Source organism: Pristiophorus japonicus, chromosome 2 (genome assembly GCF_044704955.1).
Source record: "Pristiophorus japonicus isolate sPriJap1 chromosome 2, sPriJap1.hap1, whole genome shotgun sequence".
NCBI classification, from domain to species: Eukaryota; Metazoa; Chordata; class Chondrichthyes; family Pristiophoridae; genus Pristiophorus; species Pristiophorus japonicus.
Genome location: NC_091978.1, coordinates 346,987,078 through 347,000,775, shown reverse-complemented (window position 1 = coordinate 347,000,775; position 13,698 = coordinate 346,987,078). Strand labels below are relative to the sequence as shown.

General features: G+C 40.3%; 1 protein-coding gene across 3 annotated transcripts in view; it reads left to right on the top strand.

The window, feature by feature from the left end:
* Nucleotides 1–8,103, top strand: part of LOC139249079 (wolframin-like) — a 56,402-nt gene extending 48,299 nt beyond the window's left edge. For 2 of the 3 annotated variants that reach the window (XM_070872270.1, XM_070872269.1), the window contains exons 4-7: nucleotides 616–786; nucleotides 923–1,003; nucleotides 2,258–2,400; nucleotides 3,073–8,103. In XM_070872270.1, coding sequence (XP_070728371.1) covers nucleotides 616–786; nucleotides 923–1,003; nucleotides 2,258–2,400; nucleotides 3,073–4,878 — 2,201 coding nt within the window. In that variant the 3' untranslated portion in view covers nucleotides 4,879–8,103. The remainder of the gene's footprint in view (nucleotides 1–615; nucleotides 787–922; nucleotides 1,004–2,257; nucleotides 2,401–3,072) is intronic. The other variant, XM_070872271.1, reaches the window with a different exon arrangement.
* Nucleotides 8,104–13,698: the final 5,595 nt, after the last annotated feature.

The following is a 13,698-nucleotide window of genomic DNA, read 5'->3' as shown; positions in this document are numbered from 1 at the left end:
TTGGCTGAGATCAGGGAGCTGTTGCTCTATGATGGCTTGTCTACAAAGGTACACCTCTGACCAGCATTGGATGACTTACAATTTCAGCTCTCTTCCTTTATTTATAAAGCTGCAAACGATTTAAAGATTTCAGTGTTTTTAATAACTACTCATCCACTAATAATCTATGAATGCGATATCAGTGGACTTTGATTCCAAGAGATACTTGGTACCAGAATTCACCTACTTTTAGGAATGAGTCTTAGTCTAATTAGTTTCTGTTCAGACTAGGAAATGGATCACGTGTAGGCTGTCTGAATCTTCCTACTCCTGCATTCTCTTGGGTAGCTTGTAATATTGTATGCTGTAACATTTTATTTACCAGTTTTTCCATTCCAATACCATTTGCATCCCTGAAAGGGAATGGGAATAAATGGTAAATGTGACTTAAATGATGCACAAATTATAGCCTGTCTTGAATCAACTCTAAAATGGGTTGCCGAAGATTGAATGTGTATTTAAAATATATATATATATTACAGAATGTAATTGTGTAAACTTACTTGTTTTCATACAAGATAGTTGGTTTCCATTGCTAAAAGGTTTGAACACTTGACCCCCTACTTTTTCCTAAAGGCATCACGTCTGAGAATGAGCAGGAGGTGAAACAGCTCACAGACGAGAGTGAGTTTGAACGAGTTGTGCGGAAGGCTACCTTAGTCATGTACTGGAAGCTGAATCCCCACCGAAAGAAGCAGGTTGCTGTCTCTGAGCTCCTGGAGAATGTCAGCCACATCAATGCTGAGGGTAGGCCAACAGAAAAGGGCCATGTCGGACATGGTTTTGAAGACCAACAATGTAGAAGAGGTTACACGTTTTCCAATCTACATTGACCATGTGTTATGATCGCAAATTAACTTGCGTTGGTTTTATTATTATGCAGGTAGCAAGGTAGAACCAGGTCCTGTCCCAAAAATGCTGCAAAAAGAGAGGCGAGTGCTTGAACGACTGGTCAGCGTTCAAAGTAAGGACAAAACCTGCTGGCTGTTTTTCTGTTTTATTACTTCTTAAAAAAATACTTTGACATGTTTTCTTTTAAAGTTCAGTATTCAGTGTAACAGCAATTTCTTTTTAGTTTCTTGTTTCAGATTCATTCTGACCCCATTTTCCACATTGGTTCAAGAAAGATTGTCTTGCAGTATAGTGCTATAAAATACTACGGGTGGGAAAATCAAACCAACACCGCAGAAGGATTTTTCACAGTTCATACAATAGCTTGTTCAAGAAAAAGGATACTTGGGATCAGAGTTTTATAATGTACTGTCGATAGTTTTATCTGATGTAGGAAAATCTATTGAAACAAAAGAAGGAAGAAAGCAAAGAGGAAACCAAGGGAAAATGTAACTTGTGGTTATTTACCTCACAGTAATAGCACAAACCTTCAGCAGTTCTCAAACGGGGCTGTTTTGTGCTGTAGAAGGAATTCAGCCTAACTATAAACTCTCCAATAGCACAGTGCTGCTTAAAACTTGTACCTATGTTGCTGCACATGATTACCTGGCACCTGGTGTGTGAGGCCAGTATAACGTGACTAGCACAGCTGAGATGTCTGAGTAAAGTTACACATTTAGAGGAATGTATCGCGTAGTACGTTCGCACTCGGTTTAGTGAACTCCTGGGTTCAAATTCAGGCTTGATGTCCTCTACCTGGATTCATTGGGTGACGATGGGTATGAGCCCAATGCCTCCAAAACCAATATCACTACAAATGCTTCCCCCCTGCCCCCAAGAGAAAAGCATCATAAAGGCAAAACAAATGACCTTGTCAACTAAAAATGTGTTCAAATGTTAAATAGTAATTCTATTCTCGTTATTGATGAGATAGACTCTGTCCTGCGGTGCTCACCGATCACAGAAAGCTTCACTGGCTATGTGGGTTTCATGTGGAATGAGTTTGTGTCAGACAAGTGTGTCCATAACTTGGCAATAAAGTGGCAGTTGCTGTGACCACAAGGGTGGCTGGTGTGGAAAAATGCATTTGGATCATTCTTAAGGTTTGGGCTAAGACATGTTTACAGAGCGAAACATCAAAGTTCACTTTGCACTTAGCTGGAAGTATTCAATGCAAATCAAGTACTTAAAATTCTAATGTGTTCTGTCACTCAGCGCTAACGATCTCTTGAGCACAAAAATAAAATGGTGCAGAATTTGGGACCTCTGCTATGTTGGTGTAGCATATTGGTGTTCCTGTTAACTAATATTCTTGCTGCTATTTCAGGTAACAAGGACATGATGGTGGATGATTTTGTTGACATCACAAAGAAGTACGCCAAGGGCATTATCCCATCTAATTTGTTAATGCAGGGAGAGGATGATGGCCTTGAAGGGAAACCACCCGAAGAGATGTCATTGCGGCAGAAGGTATAATTAAGAGTATTAATGTTTTAATCTGCGGACTGGTGCAGCAAGCAGCAGTTTATCGGTTTAGGTCACTCTTAAAATCATACATTGACATATTTAACTTAATATTACTGGATCCTGGGCTTTGTTACAGAAGGTAATCTACTTATAAATAGTTTATTGCATCAGAATTGTGGGTTTATAGAGAGAGAGAAAATCCATGATTAGTATTTATCTCAGCATTGTATCAATTCTTCTTTCAAAGATTGGGGAACTTATATGTAAATAAATGATTCTGCTGTATGTGGCTGTTAATGGTTGTAACTTCTCCAAAACTTGAAATATTTCTGTAGCAAAAGAACTAACTAAACAAGGCTGTAGCTGAATCCTTCCCGAGATTTCTTGCTGGCTGTTGGTGGATTTTAATGATCACTTCCTAACTATTGCCCATTTTCCTTGGTTTCCAATCCTTATCAATGGATTAATTTTGTTGGCTTGATCACATTGCATGTTTAGTATTGCCTTTTTACCGGTCAACGGTGACACTAATTTGACTTTGCAATATGCTAACCTAGTTTATATTTTTTTGATTAGTTTTAATTCGATCATAGTTATAGATTTTTTTTTCCTGAGCCATGTAAAAGTTTACTTTTTTTAAATATACTAAACACATATTTTGTCTGTCTTCTACAGATTCTGAAATACCCACTTCATGCCTTAATTGAAATAAAGGAACACCTCATTGATCTAGCCTCCAAAGCTGGAATGCACTGGCTGCAAACAATTATTCCACTCCGCCATGTAAATGCTCTCGTCTTTTTTTTCCTAATCAGCAACTTGACGATTAACTTCTTTGCTTTCATCATCCCTCTAGTTATTTTTTACCTTTCCTTCATTTCCATGGTGATATGTACTTTGAAAGTCTTTCAGGATAGCAAAGCATGGGACAATTTCAGGACAATGACTGATTTGCTGCTCCGTTTTGAGCCAGATCTAGATGTAGAACAGGCTGAGGTGAACTTTAGTTGGAGTCATTTGGAACCACACATCCATTTCATGCTCTCTGTGTTTTTTGTGATTCTTTCCTTTCCCATAGCCGACAAAGATTGGATTCCTTGTTCAGAGCTGTCAGTCGTTGCAATTTTCTTCTTGATAACATCTTACATGAGCCTGAGTACATGTGCAGAACCATACACGCGCAGGGCGCTCATTACAGAGGCTGCATGCTCAGTAATCGGGTTTGCTCAATCTCTTCCTGATTGCTGGTCCTACTTAAGATTCTTTGGGAAAGCCTTTATGTCTATCCCGATAGGTAATATCTTTGTGTTGAATATAGGCATTCCCTGTCTCTTGTACTTTTTCTTGTTTTACTTATTCTTCAGAATGGCGCAATTGAGGAACTTTAAAGGTACTTATTGCTACTTGGTTCCTTACCTTGTCTGCTTTATGTGGTGCGAACTGTCTGTGGACCTTTTGAAAACTTCCACAGGTATAGGTCTTATTCGGGCATCAGTGGGCTATTTCCTGTTTCTCTTTGCCCTGCCAATCCTACTTATAGGTATTGCATTAATGTTCGTGATCCAATTAATAAAATGGTTCATTTCCATGGAATTGATCAAGATAATAATCACCCTCGTTTTGTGCAGTATTCCAGTTGTCCTCCACATGTGGACAAAATCGACTGGCACTTTGTTAGGACTAGTCAAGTCTCTGACGAGCAGCTCAATTGTCAAGCTCATCCTGGTTTGGCTCACTGCTATCATGATGTTCTGCTGGGTGTACGTGTACAGATCGGAAGGTATGAAGGTGTACAATTCCACTCTGACTTGGCAACAGTACAGCTTTGTTTGTGGGCCTCGTGCCTGGAAAGAGACGAACGTGGCTCGGGTTCAGATCCTTTGTAGCCATCTTGAGGGACATAGAGTCACATGGACTGGAAGGTTCAAATATGTCCGTGTCACCGAGATTGACAATAGTGCAGAGTCTGCAATAAATTTGCTTCCATACTTCTTAAGTGATTGGATGAGATGCTTGTATGGTGAGCCATATCCTGAGTGTGATCCCAAAAATGTGACTGTGGAGGAGGAAGATCTTTGTCGACTTAAATTCCTCACCAAGCACACCTGCCATCTTAAAAAGTTTTGTCACTATAAATTTGAAATAACAGTGGGAATGCCTTATGGTACAAATGGGAACAAGACTCTTGAAGATGATGCAACCAAAGATGTTGTACTAAGAGCTAGTAATGAGTTCAAAAATGTTCTGCTGAACTTGGGGCCAGGGAGTGTGGTGGAATTCAGTACAATTTTGGAGGGCAAGTTGGGCAGTAAATGGCCAGTCTTTGAACTGAAAGCCATCGGATGCCTCAACTGTATGTCGAAGCTAACACCAGCAGCTGCAAGGCACGTCAAAATTGAACATGACTGGAGAGCTATAGTGAAGCAAGCTTTCAAATTTGCGTTCAATTTCTTCTTTGCGCCATTCTTGTGTGCTGTATAAACCCAAGTTATGCTTTGAAGCAGGGGTTGTTGACAGGGATATATTCTTACTGGATAAATTACCTTTTGGCTCCTTAAGAGGTGCTCTGCAGCATATTAATTTAACCACCCTGGAGCTTTTCCCATTTAAAAGTATGGGAACACATATATAGGGAAATAGAAATGTGCATTACCCAGTCCAATTTAAACGTTCTCTAAACCAAACCATTCTGGCCACATTTTGTGGGAGGCAAGAATTGCCAGTGGATTTGTGGTTTGCAGTACCTGGACACATGCTTCATTTGATCCTGAATGGCTTTGGTGCAGATACCAGCTACTGTTTTAATCCAGTCGTACTTTGCTAAGAAAATGGGAAGTTAGATGGTTAACTAGATGTCGCTAGCATTTACAAATACTTAGAACTGTGTTAACCATTAATATTCTTTAAGTAAACCTGTATTAACATGTTCAGTATGCATTGCACAGGTGGTAAACAAGAGCTACCAATAAATGATAAAGCACTTATTTGACATGGTATATGATATAGTGCCATGGATTAATCTGCTTAATTATACATGTGCATCCACATAAATTTACTGAAGAAATATTTTATAAATAAAAGATCCATTCTCGGTAATGCGGCATTTTGGGCCTATTCAGCTTTTGCCTTTATATGAAAGAGAGTGCATAAGACAAGACTAAGTATCGACAAAGTGCTGCCACCTGGGTAAGGTTTAGAGGAAGGGTTCAGTCACTACTACTCTTTGTTAGCTTAATTGTGATTCCGGTTTGTGGGGTTGAATTGTGATTCCGGTTTGTGGGGTTGAAGTAAAGTGATAATGCATTTTTACAATTTGCAGCTTAATTTGGGTCTGAAGCTATGCATATGTACGTGCTACTGAATTAACACTGGACTCTAGAAAGAAATACTTGTTTTAAGCTGGCATGAGTTTAATTCTAATGAATAGCCTAAAATAGTATGGTCATCGTCTGTGGTGTTGGTGTGTCACTGGAGGCACTCGCAATGGCCAGCACTTTAAATTTATTTAATGACAGCAATTTGAGGTAACATTTTTAAGACTTGAATTCCAATATAAATCTAGTTGCATCAGTGATGGGATATGTAGATTGGCGTCTGTTTTAAAATGTGTATGAAAATTAAGGATATTTAAACAAGCTGTAGTGTATTTCCCCCCCACTGCTTCTGTGGTCGTATAAATACATGGACACAATATAGTGATCTCGTAGCTTCGCTATACTTAAGCTTTCACCAAAAACTTGAAAAGGCAGAGTAGTCCAGGATTCCTTTGCATTGCGTTCATCCTTTGACAATTTCACTGCATAATTTTTCTCCCGTCAACAGCAGTGTTGGATCATTTAAATGCCATTTGGAATTTCCATCGTTTACGAATCCCAATTAGTTTAGTGTTTACTTTGTTTCAGCAGCCACTATCAGAGGCCAGTGATGTCTGTGTAAAATAGCATGGGTTATGATGGTGGCCAACTTAAAGATCAGTAATATATTATCACTGGCAAGAAATTGCATTTCCTTCTTAGTATAGCACTTTAGTTCTTTTAATGACTCTCTGGGAAACTTGACTAAGATTGCACCTTATTTAATGGGTAATTCTTAGGTTGTTAATTTAAAAAGATCAATGTAGTGCTAGTTTAATAGATTGATTTTGTGGTACTATTAGCGATGGGGGAAGTGTGGGTATTCTTATAATCACTTTACATGTTCATGAGAGAGCTTGATCTTATGAGACTTTGTCAGTAGAGGTTCATGAAATCTTGCCTTATGTAGTGGGGAAAAAAAGGATGCTACTTCTAATCTAAGTGTTGCATACCCTTGTCAATTTTGGGGGGGGGAGTAATGGGGGTTCTAAAGGATCACATTTTTTTTTTTAAGTCTTTCTACTTTCCATTAAAAAAAAAAAAATTTTTGCAGGACAACACTGCACAATTAAAGATTTATGAAGCTTTTTTTATATAGAGTAAAATGGGATACAGTTAGAAACAACATAGGAACAGGAATAAGCCATTCATCCCTTCAATCTGGTTCGTAGGTTCACTAGAAAAGTTTCTGAATATAAAATTAAATATTAAAGGAGCACTTTAGTTGGTATTAGTGGTAGAATCACTTCCCCTTCCCTCCCTGCCCCGCCCCGCTCCACCCCCCCAAAGAATATAACTTTTTGAGGTTTGCTTAGTCAGGGAGTAATTTGAAAATCAAAGTATTTTTTCACAAAACAATGAAAAATCAGAACTTGGATGTAATTAATGAGCGTGTAGCATTTTTCTTCAATCAAATGGTACCTTTTTCTTTAACTTCAATTCTGTAATGCAAGTTGCATATCTGTGAAAGTAAGGCTTATATGTTTTTTTTTATTTGGGGAAGGGCAGTGTTGGCATTTTCAATAAGGCATTTTCAATAAGACATTTAATGCGTCCTACATGACACTGTGTGCAGTTAGTCATGGCTTTAATCTTGATACTTCAGGAAACTGCCGTCACTCACTGGCTACATAATTAAAAACCAGTAGATAATGTTTCTGCCAAATTTCCAACTCTCAAGAAGGTAACGGAAGTGATGTGAATAATTCATGAACCTTCTCGGTATTTTTCAAAATACATCGTCGTTCATCTGATCAACCAAAGATGCTTTACTGGAAATTAAGCATGTTCACCAGTGTATATATATATTTTTAAATGAAGCTACTGCTGTTCATTGCTTGAGCACTAATTAGTTTCTACTTTTATCAAGTGCCTGACTGTGACCCTTCACTGTGACTGTATAACCCCTTGTGTGGTGCAGTATTCAAAGGTTTGAACAGGGGCAGTAAGCAAATGTAGCATTGAGTAAAACTTTGAATGAAGCGTGCATTCTGTAAAGGATAGAATCTCACTAATCCTGAAGAATGGAATTTGGTCAGTACACAGTTGGTATTGAACCAAACTATTTCTTGAAATTTAGCTGCCTGCCATAACCCACTCAAGTGCTTAGCTATCAGTTCAGATTAGCTATTCTGATTTGAGCACTAATTGTCATTTAAAGATCTGCTTGTATTAAAAGTGCCTGATTATGAAACTCTCATGATGGCTGTATTACCAACCAATGTAACGTTTGCACCAAAACTGGTATTTACCTTCTGTATTAAGCACTTGCATTGACGCCCCTACTGTACAAGCCTTCAACTGCATTCAATCAATTATGAACTTTTTTCTTTGAATAAAAAGGCTGCTTCCATTATTTGTGCCAGTTTTATATTCTTGCCTCATCAGCAATAAATGTAGCGGTTGGGTAGAAGGAATTCTGTGACTTTTGAATTGCATACCCTTAACTAGAGATTCAGGCTTGTCCATTTTTGGGCGCAAAGGGAAGGGCACAGGATTCAATCCCTGCACCAAAATGGTGAGGCCCGAGACTATTCATATTGGCCCTTGGTCCTCATTTCCATCAAGACAGCAAACTGCGCAGAACTACCGGTGAATCATAATTAAAGATCAGGTGACAGCAGCCCTCAGTAAGTGAGAAAGGGTGGACGATGGGGCCTGAGGTTGGGCATTTGGCAAACTGTTCAGGTGTTTCTTTTTCTCCTCTCTAATGGTCTCTATTTATAGTCAGGATTTCTACTGCAGCACTTTGCAGCCACAAGATGGCACTGTAATTCTTGACATGGTCGCGATGAATAGATTCTGTCTGCTACAGTAATAAAGTGCATTGGTACGCTAGTCACAGAGACCACCAACAGTGTTTTCTATAGATCTTCTGCGTGTAATTTGTCTTGACACTAGCATTGGGTGTAGCTTCTGAATTCAATTACATCATACACACGGGTGAGCTTTTATAGCACCGATCAAAAAATGCCTGAATATTTTCACAAATGCAGACTTCCATATTTTGTATTACTCCCTTTTCTTTATACTTAAGGTAAGGGTAATTTCCTCCCACAACTGAGATCATTAGCTCAGTCAGGCCAGCAATGCAATCTGCTGCTGCAGACGCAAGCCACTGATGGTTTTAGGGACCGAAGCCTCCGGCTTGTTGCACACAACGAAGGAGTTACTGTGATGCTGTGTATTTGCACAATTGCCATGAACGTGCCTCGTTATGTTTTGAAAGCGCAGGTAGCACAAACACCGCATTATGGTGCTGACTTTGCTGGGAATGGAAGCAAGGGACGGTCCACGGCTGCAGCATTTTTTATGATGCAAAAGCTTTGTTTTTTTTTTAAATTTAAATGTTCTCTTTCAATATTTACCATCTACTTCAGTATATTACATTTTCCATAATTACATTTTCCTTAATTCAAGTATTTTGAAGTGGCTATATTCATGGGTTAGGTGGTACAGTTGAAAGAAGGATATGGGAAAGGCAGACACATATCGAAGAAGTTAGAAGATTTTTTTTTTAAAGTATAAACTTAAAAATAGTCTTCCTGCAGCCACTTTACCTATTGAGGTGTTGCATTACTTTAGGCTTTTCGACTGCATTCTGGGGCTGGTAGCCTCCGACATCATGCAGTCCTCCAGGATTTTCTTAACAAGAAAGGTCCCGAGATGATTCACACTTCCAAGATCATACCTACTCATTTAAAGAAAACGAAAACTTGTGTTTGTTGTGTTTTTAAAATAGAAAAGCACCTACATAAACATAATTGACAAATAGATGCTGAGGTAAGAATTTGGAGGGCGGACTAAAATGCTCACAGGTGGATTTTCCAGGAGGAGACAGAGGTCACCAGGCAGAGGGGTTTTGGGAAGAAATGCCCGAGCATACGGGCTAAACTGCTGAAGGCACAGTTGCCAATAGTGGGGTGAAGGGAACAGGCGCTGCACAAGAAGCTGGAGGAACGCAGAGTTCTCCGAGGGTTGTAGAGCTGGAGCAAGTTACAGAGATAGAGGTGAGGCGATAAAGGGGCTTGGATTCGAGGATGTTAATTTTAACTTGGAGGTATAGCAGGTGAGCAAGCACGGGTGCTGGTCAGCATAACAGGATACGAGCAACAGAGTTTTGGATGAGCTGAAGTTATAGAGGGTGAAAGATGGAAGCCCAACCAGAAGAGTAGTCAAGTCTGGAGGTGGTAAAGGCACGGAAGAGGGTTTTGATTGCAGATAGGCTGAGGCAGGGGTGGAGAGGGGTGCTCTTACAGGAGGTGGAAGTAGATAGTGTCTATAATGGAGATGCTGTGGGCCAGCTCTGGGTCAAATAGGATGTCGAGGTTGTGAATAGTCTGGTTCAATTTGAGACAGTGGCCAGAGATGGGGATTGAATCCATGGCAAGAGTATGGAAGTTATAGCTGGTGCTGAAGATAACTGCTTTGGTCTTCCAAATGGTTAACTGGAGGACATTGTGCATATTCCAGAGGACATGTCCCTCCAAATCTTTGCCATGCCTATATAACAAATTAATTCCGTGTCCATTTATGTGCGCATTTTGGCTGTCCCTATGGACCCAAATCCATTACTTTTATTTTTATTCTCTTGGGGCCCTTGCCTTCTGATTCCCCTTCCAGTCATGCCACCTTTTTTCTCCCCTCATGAGGGCTTTACTACTCCAAATCCCAACCCTAAGCAATCACTACTCAGCTGTCTTTCTGCACTCGTGCTTCCATCCCAAGCTTAAATCGCCCTTGGATAAGCCCATGGCTATTCTGTGTCTCTCGGCATTCTCCCAAGGGCAGGTAAAAAGACACAGAGGGAATTTACATTAGATAGGCATGACAAAGATTAGGAGAGATATATCCTGATTGGACACTCTCATTGCCTGCTCCCGATCCAAAGTTAAAGTTTGAGGTCCTGTGGTGGGATGAAGATGACTTGTAAACAAAGTGAAGTCAGCTTGAAGTATCAGCGAACCAGTGTCCAGGTTCAGAGACAATTGTAGCGAGCGAGTGAGTTCAAGACTGTTCAAGGGGTAGAGTATCAATGGACACATTGCTTCAGGTTGTCCGGTGGAAAATAGAGCTTTGAGGAGGCATCGAGTGGACCATGTGTCAGCAGAGAGAAGTTGTGGCATCGGTGTTAGTAATGCACACCAACAGATCCAGTATACTAACTGAGGAGCATTGATAGTGACACCAAGAATGGAAAGCAGTGAGGCCCATAGGCAGTCCCTCAAAACAAGGATGACTTGCTTCCACGCCAAAAAGGGATGAGTTCACAGGTGTTGCAATGAAGGATCTAATATTCCAGGTCCCAAACTACATCTTGAAGGATGGAAGATGCTTGTGCATGGATTTTTTAATGTGTGGTGGATGTTGCACACCAGCCACCACACGGGCTTGACAGAGCTTGGTCTTGGTCCAGTGGCAAGGATTAACTAGGACGACTGGAGACCAGCTCTGTTGCACGGACCTAGTGCGCATACATATCGCAGTGTGGGCTGGCCCGTGCTGCCCCTGGGCCCTCGCCTCTTCTGGACCCCGAACTCACGCCTCTCCTGGGCTCTGATCACATCCCTCTACAAACACTTGCTGCTCCTTCACCCCAACCTCACCACTCCTGCTGTACCCACCCCCACTGCAATCAGTGACCTGGATTTGGGTGATGCCAAGTAGACGTAAAAGATCCCATGGCACTATTTCGAAGAAGTGCAGGGGAGTTATCCCTGGTGTCCTGGCCAATAGTTATCCATCAATCAACATTTTTTAAAAAACAGATTATGGTCATTATCAGTGCTCTTTGTAGGAGCTTGCTTGTGCGCAAATTGGCTGCCACGTTTCCCACATTACAACAGTGGCAACACTCCAAAAGTACTTCATTGGCTGTAAAGCACTTTGAGATGTCAGGTGATCGTGAAAGGCACTATATAAATCCAAGTCTTTCATAAAATGCAGTGCGTGTATTCAAAAAGACCCTATCACAGTCTGTAACTCCAAGCAGTGCATTTGCCATTAGTGACATTAAGAAGGTTGAAACCTAATTTGTCAACTTGAGTCCACCACACTATCCATTAGAAGGAAGGTGCTCAATTGGATGAATGAGCTTTGTTCATTATACATAAGAAATAGGAACAGGAGTAGGCCATACAGCCCCTTGAGCCTGCTCCGCCATTTAATACGATCATGGCTGATCCGATCATGGACTCAGGTCTACTTCCCTGCCTGCTCTCCATAACCCCTTATTCCCTTATCGTTTAAGAAACTTATAATTTATGTACCTTTATTTATATTAGGCGTTGGGCTGTGTTAAAGGATTACGCCCTCGTTTTGCTTTTTTAGCAGGAACTGCAAAGTATCCTTTCAGTAAGAAGTCGTCTCAGGCTAAGGATCCCCGCAGGGCGAAGTATCAATTTTCTAACAAAACCACAGTGAGTGGCCTGTTGGCCCTAGCGATCAAGCATTATTATGCCAAGCAAGAGGTAATAATGTGTTCAACTGTCATTTTATACTGACGTTTGAGCTCACAGCCCCCGCCCCAGGACAAATCCTCACCAGTTTTCAATTTAGCCGTTAGATGGCGCACTCTGTCTTGACTGCAGGTGAATCAAATTGACTGGGCCAGTCCCACCCCTCAAAACTGGCCCTGCCGTGGTACAAGATTGACACTGTACACTGAGGCGCTCTTGGCAGAGCATTTCCTCCCCGCGGAAGGAAAATAATGCAACTGGAGAAATCTTAAAAAGGGGAAAAGTAGCATTAAAATAAATAAAATGCTGACCTGTTTTGGGACGTTTTCCTTGAACCATCGTGGCTGCAATGATCAGATAGCAGTTAGCTTGAAAGGTGCTGATGATGTAAGCAATCTTTCAAATGTATTTGTTCAAAATCTCCTCTGCCTCTACAACTCTGTTAGAATCACTGCAATCCCTGCCAGCCTGATAGAAAATCCGCTGATAATTGCTCTCTGTATTTGCTTCCAGGTATTATGGGTTGTCGTCAGTAAATTGGTGGCTACGGCATCGATGTTTAGCTGTTCTGGGTCATGTTAACTATTCCAATTACATAACCTTTATTTGATGTCTGTTTTCCCTTTTATTGTCCATAACTGAAAATGTAACTTTTAAAAAGATATAAAACAATAATTCAGAACTCTGGTTTTGTAGATTATATAAGAAATACAGTCCAAGAACAAAGCCATGAATTTGCATACTCCAACGTAATCATTGAACCAGTAACATTGATTCCTATATGTAGTATTTACTTGATGAGGTAGCTTTCTTTTTAAAGTGCAACCAACGTGTATTCAAATGTAAACCACTTAATGTTTTAAATACAGTAATCAATATATTTGATTGATATTGTGAAATCCATTCGGGGCGGGGGCGGGGTAGGATAATTTTAACCGGATTGGCCGCCTGCTTTACACCCCGTCCAATTTTACTTTCCATTGCAGAGGTGTAAAACGGATTGTCAATTGGATCCTGCCAGTTTCCCACCGGGCAGCTAAGGTTAAAATGACCCCTGTGGGTTTTTTTAAAATTATGTAACTGTACCAGTCGTTTCAGGGAAATAATTTTACTTCATTGACTATGAAGCGCTTTGGGGACTCGTGAGATTGTGAAAAGGTGCTATATAAATAACACTATTTATTTACAGTTAAGATAATCATTTGTTGATTTATTGTTCAATAAATGTACTTGTTACTTAAAGGCTGAAACTAGGTCCAATGTTTCACTTCCTTTGGAAGATATAAGGTACAAAATGTAGTAGCTAAATTAGAGATTTTCTGTTTGTTATCAAAAACCTACTTGTGCCCACTTAGACCCTCATTGATGGATAATATTACTAGCGAATATACGCACCATTCAAACCTCTTCAGAGACACAATATATAGGTTACGAAGCTGTTATTCTATAATTTTAACCACTTACCGCACAATTCAAAACTAGAACTTAAT